The sequence below is a fragment of the Bos taurus genome, chromosome 16 (assembly GCF_002263795.3).
Source record: "Bos taurus isolate L1 Dominette 01449 registration number 42190680 breed Hereford chromosome 16, ARS-UCD2.0, whole genome shotgun sequence".
In the NCBI taxonomy this organism is placed as follows: Eukaryota; Metazoa; Chordata; class Mammalia; order Artiodactyla; family Bovidae; genus Bos; species Bos taurus.
Window position 1 is genome coordinate 54,372,996 of NC_037343.1, and position 6,414 is coordinate 54,379,409.

The window sequence follows — 6,414 nt, forward strand, 5'->3', positions numbered from 1 at the left end:
AGAAGGGCACCAGGTACAAGTACAAAGGTTTCTTTATTTGTGACCATTTATTTACAATCTCCACTCAAAAATAATGCCACATATGCATACAAAATTTCCATCCAGAAAATTAGATTCATCTTTGTGATGCTATAAACCCAAGTCTCTGAAGGTCCCAACACCTCTCAGAGTCTACATTTCTCCTTGAAATCCTGCATCTCCACTGTATCATCTTAACTTTTCCCATTCATACTGAGCTGATGTCTGAAACCATGGATCAGTTTTCCTTTTATGATGCATCTATTCCCCATGTTTTAGTTTCCAAATGCCCAGAAGAAAGCTTTGGCAGGTGCATCCAACTAGGCAGACATGTAACATTGATACAGAAAGGGCTCCTCAGGATAGAATGTCTTATTGCTCCAGCGAGGACATGGGCTGGAGCTAAGCCAGATGGCCCTTGGACGTCCTAAATCCCGCATAATCTCAATGAGTTTATCCCGAAGTTTGGCCAGTCGGCCCAGGTGGAGGGCTCCATGAGGGCTGTAACTCTCCTGAGGGGCAGGGTAAAACTCATCACTTAAGTAGAACAGCCCAGTGGTGTGACTCAGCAGCTTCTCCATGATGGCCATAGAGAGGACATTCCCACACAGACTGAAGGTCCTGAGCTGGGAACAGCAGCTCAGGACAGGCAGGATGGACTCAAGTCGGGACTCTGTGATCCCACACTGCTCTAAGTTCAGTTCCTGGAGGGTGGCTGCAACTTGCTCCAGAAGAATGCAGAGGATCTTAGGACTAAAGTCAGTCATGGTAACCCCACTCAGATCCAGGCCTTTGAGCTGATGGATGTTCGGGCACTGGGACAGATGGGTCAGGTCTGATTCTGTAAGCCGGCAGTTAGTTATTGCTAGGTGGTCCAAGGGGGTCATCAGGCATCTGGGGAGAAAAAAAGTGATGAAGTCTGAGAAACCCAGGAGAGGCAGCTGTTTTGGGAAGGTGATTGGCCCAAAGACAGGGTCCTACTAACTGTCTCCTGAAGGTCAGTACTCAGAATGATCAGTCTCCTTTTAAACCTGACAATTCATCTCTGCATCACCTGCAAACCATCTGTGGTTTGTATGTTCTCTGGTCATACTTCACTACTATTGTCTCAGAATCACGCATTTCTTAAATATTTACTAACTTATCTGGAAAAGGCAACATTTAGGGCCTGGTAATTTGAGACAAGTTCAGAAACTTGGAGAGCACAAAGTTTTTTTTTGTTTGTTTGTTTTTTTAATTTAGATTTATTTATTTTAATTAGAGGCTAATTACAATACTGTATTGGTTTTGCCGTACATCAACATGAATCCGCCTGTGAGAGCAGTTTTTCTTTCTGTCTCTGTCTCCCTCTGTCCCTCACGTTCTTTTCCTTTTTTTTTTTTTTGCTGGCCATATCACATGTGCGGCTTGTGCAATCTTACTTTTCCCACCAGGGATCAAACCTGGACATTCAGCCCTGAAAGAGCAGAATTCTAACCATTGGACTGGCAGGTAATTCCCCAGACCATCTCTTTAAAATTGCTCTGATTATAGGTGGCTTCCCTTCTTTGATCTCCTTTCACTTGCCTATTTTCCTAAGTCATGTTACATAGATTTCCCTCCTTAAGAAAGAATCTGCCCTCACTGGGTCCAAGCCACACCATACACAGCTTTCTAGTACGGTGTCTGTGTTTGTTTTTCTACCTTGATTTCGGTGGTGAAGTGATACCATGGCTCAGGATAGAGCAGCTAGGGACCCTGTGTGCTTCACATGCCAGTGATGTGTTCACTGTTACCCAGCCAATGTTCCACACTCACCTGAGCATCTGGTCCAGGCAACCTTCAAGGAAGGAGGGAGAGTCTAGATAGAGATCCTGGAGATGGTGCAGCTTGAGAAACTGAGAGGTAAATTGGACAACTTGCTCCTGCTGCTCCTGTTTCTCAAGAGCAGACACGTGACTGCGGGAGAGAAGGAGTCTCTGCACGTTGCTCATCTGACCCAGGAGAGGAGCAAACTTGGCCAGGGTGGACAGATGCCAAATCCAATTCACTTGCACCTCCTGGATACAGTCCAGCTGCACCATATTCAGGACCTTCATGACATTTTCCACAGGCATTGCAAAGATGGTCAGCTTCTTACAGCAGAGGTGAATGGAAGCTTTTCTCTGCTCCATCCACCTGAGGAGGTAGGTAAGGAAGTTATCCAGGGTCATTTTCTTTAGGCAAAGCTCTATGTATATCTTCAGGGGAGCCAAGGGCTGATGGGTCTTTGAGCTCTGCTCAGCCACTGGTGCCATTCCTAATCTTGAGAACCCATGGGTGCTGGCTCCAGACCACATGCTCCAGAAGCTCTGGCCAGTATTCCGCAAATCTAGCACCCGCAGTTTGCACCTCCTATAAGGACAGGAGATTAACAGGGATGCATTAAAATCCACACAGAATGCAACCACAGTCTCAGAATTTGACAAATGACTGCCCACCCGTGCTTTTATTTCACATATCTCATCACCTGCTGCCTTGCCTTCTTCTGCCTCTCTTTCCTCCAACTCCCTTTCTCCTTTCTAGTTCTCCACTTCTAGTGGGATTAAGCATCATAGGAAGGAGATGGGGCATGTTCTTTCAATCTCCCTTGCATGGTAGGCACATTTACACATCAGTAAAATATTTTCCATAGTGAGCCAAGGCCTCTGAGCTTCTTCACTGCCATCCTCAGAACCCTCTGGCCCATCCATTGGCCATCCACTTAGCCCAGCCCAGATGTCTCTTCCAGGATGCCCAGAACCCTATCAAGCTATCTAGATCTGACTCACCTGGAACGAACCTTCTGGGCAAGCAGGACATCAAGTGCTTCCAGCACTGCTTGTAGGGGCCCCACATGAGGCAGGTCAATGAGGCCCCCCAGAGGCAGGCAGACAAAGGGCCAGGCTTGCACCATGGCCTTTAGGGTCTTGATGTGTCTCCCACGGAAGGCGTCCATGAAGAGGGGTGGGAAGAGCTCTGTGGGCAAAAACTCCAGAGCAGAACAGACCAAGGCATCTTCCTTGATCAGGTGCATTCCAGCCAGGTCCAAGAGTCTGGGTGGGGTCGGGACACTCATCCTGGCTCTGCTTCAAAAAGAATCTTGTGGAAACTGCCAACAAATAAAGCATCCATGTCAAGCCAAAGAGGAACACATCTAAGACAATCCCCCAACCCTTCAGAGAAATCTACTCAGGACTGAGGTCCCAGCTCTGGCAGGGGTGAGAGTGCCTCAGTTAGACCATAAGACATTCAGGCCTCAACGGGCACCAAGTTATAACTCTTTCCCTATTCAATTCAAAACAAGCTTCTCACAAGACCAGTAAGGAGGAAAGGCAACCACTAGCCATTTCAATTCAATCCAGTGCTTTGCTTAATTCATGTCCCAGCTAGAAGTGTGAAGCTAGGAGCCTGAAAGCTCACTCCAGTCTTTATGAGTGGAATATGTCAGACCACCACTTGTAGCCCTAAGTCTATGGGAAGAGGAAGGTCATGTGTACCCACACAGCCTCCATCCTCAGTTATCCTTAACACAAATGCCATTTGTGTAAAAAATATGTATTTGAAATTTCATGAAACAAAACTCCAAACAGATAGTTTAAATATCTGCTGGGTAAAGACATTTAAAAATGATACCAGCTAAAGTACTAATCAAAATGTTTTGAGATTCAGGCAAAACTACACTGAGAGGCAAAACTAAAACCTGAAATGGGTTCATCATAAAGAAATTATTTTTTGAAAACTCTCCCTGCCACCCAGAACTACAAGTCACTCTTCAAGATTAGCTAACCATGGGGAAGGAATGGTTATTCTTATATGATGGAGGTAACTTACTGGTCTGATGTTGCTGGCAGGGTGCTCAGACCTCAGACGCTGTGAAGAACTCATCTGGTGTCTCCAGAGCAGGAAGATTCTGCCTCTCTTTTCCAGTGCTTCAGATATTTATACACCTTTCTTGTCCCATAATTCCTCTGTCCCACTGCTAATCCAATCAGAAAGGGACTGATTTAACTATAGAAGACCTGTTGGATTGATCCTGATTGGATTATCATATTTCTTTAGAGTAGTTGATTGAAATATATACACAGTCAGGAAACAAAAAGAATGATGGTGTGGCTGGGTGATCCAGGACCTATTCACAGTCACTTCCCTAAAACTGACTGAATTCTACCAATATGGACAGTTGTATTTTTGAGGGTCAGACAGGAAAAGGATTATTGGTCCCCACCACTGGACAAGAAAAAAAGTTGACAGAATCATTTTGTTGGGGGAACTTCGGTCAAATCAACATTAGCAATATGTCCATGATTAAAACAGTCTCATGAAAACAGTGGTGTGTTATGAAAGAAAACAAAATACACTCATCCCTATATCAGCTTTTCACTGAGGAGTTATGTAGGAAACACAGGAGGTTGTGTGCCCATTCAGGAAGCCAGGGAGGAGCTTTGGGGATGTGGTGGTTTTTCCAGCCCTAAGTCAAGCTTTCTCTGAAGGTGGACAGGCTGGAATTTCAGTGAGAATATGAGTGGTTCTGGACAGTTTGGAGCTGGGCATTCCTAAAGGGATAATGTGAATGATAGCAGCAATGTAAAATAGAGGTTTATTTTTTATTTATTTATTTATTTTTTAAACAGGGAAATTTAAAAACATTGTTCTGGGTGATATTAAGATAGCAAAATAGGGTTTCCCTGTGGCTCAGTGGTGAAGAATCTGACCGCCAATGCAGGAGACACAGGTTTGATCCCTGGTTGGGGAAGATACCATATGACACAGGGCAACTAAGTCTACACGCCACAACTGTTAAGCCTGTGCTCCACAAAAGAGAAGCTACCGCAATGAGAAGGCCATGCACAGCAACTAGAAAGTAGCCCCCTCTCGATATAGGTAGAGAAAGGCCCCCACAGCAGTGATGACCCAGGGCAATAAGAATAAATAAATAAAATAAACTGAAGAAATACAGTAAAAAGAGAGTGGCTCAGAGGAGACACTGTCATCATAGACGGCATTTTTTCCCAAAAAGTTGAGATCAGAACAACCAACTGCAAGAAAAGATTAAATCTAAGGTATGAGAAGAGGAAGGCATGTGAATACTGGAATCAGATATTTCCCAGACTCAGAGGCAGTGAAGGTGGGCACTCTGGGTTCTTTGGGAACTTGGAGCCAGAGAAGAAATAAACTTTGTTCAGCTCCAAATAACCCTGTCATCCAGGGGCAAGCGCTACCAGCTGAGGTTTGTTTACCTATTTATTTATTTATTTTTCTCACTGAGGACACTTTTCAGACGGCAAATTCCCCACATTTTTCAGGAGCGCATGCGTTTGTGCGCCAAGTCACTTCGGCCGTGATCAACTCTTTGCAACTCCATGGACTGTGGCCCACCAGGCTCCCCTATCCACGGGTTTCTCCAGGTGAGAACATTGGAGAAGAAGCCAAACAAACCATAATTTCATTAGCATTTTTCCTAGTGCATTTAGATCATTACCGTTTTACTCATAACTAGCCATGTTCAGCACAGATTCTGATCAAAGTGACACCATTATGCACAGAAATAAAATACTGCTTTTCTTGTCATAAATGCCAACACCTTTTCTGCACTAAATATGGAAACACTTATTGGTGTTTAATGTTCTACCACATTCATGTATAATTCCCACTTTGCACTGCATCATACAAGGATTTCTTTGAAGTCTATGGCCATACATAAAGGGAGCCCCTTTGTCCACCTTTAAGAATTTTCAGTGCCTCTCACTCACCTAGTTATTTGATGCCAAAATTATTCTTATACACCTGTGGCCACCAAGGTGAAGACACTCTGCAGGTAGTTCTCAGTCTTGGTCACTTTCGGGAAGATGGCTTCCACCATATTTCTCTCATGTATATAAATGGCCTTTACATACTACAATTTTAAAAAAATTAAAAAAAATAAAACTTTTTCAGATTTAACTATTAAAAAAGAAGATTAAATTGGATTCTACTCAAGTGACATTTAAATCCCTGGCCATCAATCCCTTTTATTAATAACTTGCAATTAGATTGAGATTAGTAACAACAATAAGCATGAACATCTCTGTTATTGAACAGAAACTGGGTGAACAATCATGCAGGCACTTTTTATTCATTCCTTCAGATAACCTTAAGAGGAAATCTGAACTTTACTCATATTTTCCCTATGTGTAAGCTGTTGATTCAAGGTCACTGCCAAGTAGAAGAAATTGCCCATTTCAGTGAAGAGAATAAGTAGTTGACAGGATCAGAACATTCCCCCCTCCTCCTCCGCCAAATTGCCAGGAAACCTAAATGTTGGAAATGACAATCAGAGAGATTTTGTGTGATGTTCCTGGAAATTTGGAAATTGAGAAGTCTAAGCTGGGAATAGATGATGTTGTGAAAGTGCTGCAC

The 6,414-nt window shown here is 43.7% G+C and overlaps 1 protein-coding gene across 1 annotated transcript; it reads right to left on the bottom strand.

Moving 5' to 3' along the window:
* Window positions 1-338: 338 nt before the first annotated feature.
* LOC789138 (PRAME family member 12-like) lies at window positions 339-2,488 on the bottom strand. The gene is made up of 2 exons (XM_024976569.2): window positions 1,816-2,488; window positions 339-912 (listed from the first exon to the last, which is right to left on the bottom strand). Exons 1-2 carry the CDS (start codon window positions 2,334-2,336, stop codon window positions 339-341), a joined length of 1,095 nt encoding a protein of 364 aa, XP_024832337.2. The 5' UTR covers window positions 2,337-2,488.
* Between the last annotated feature and the right edge of the window lie 3,926 nt (window positions 2,489-6,414).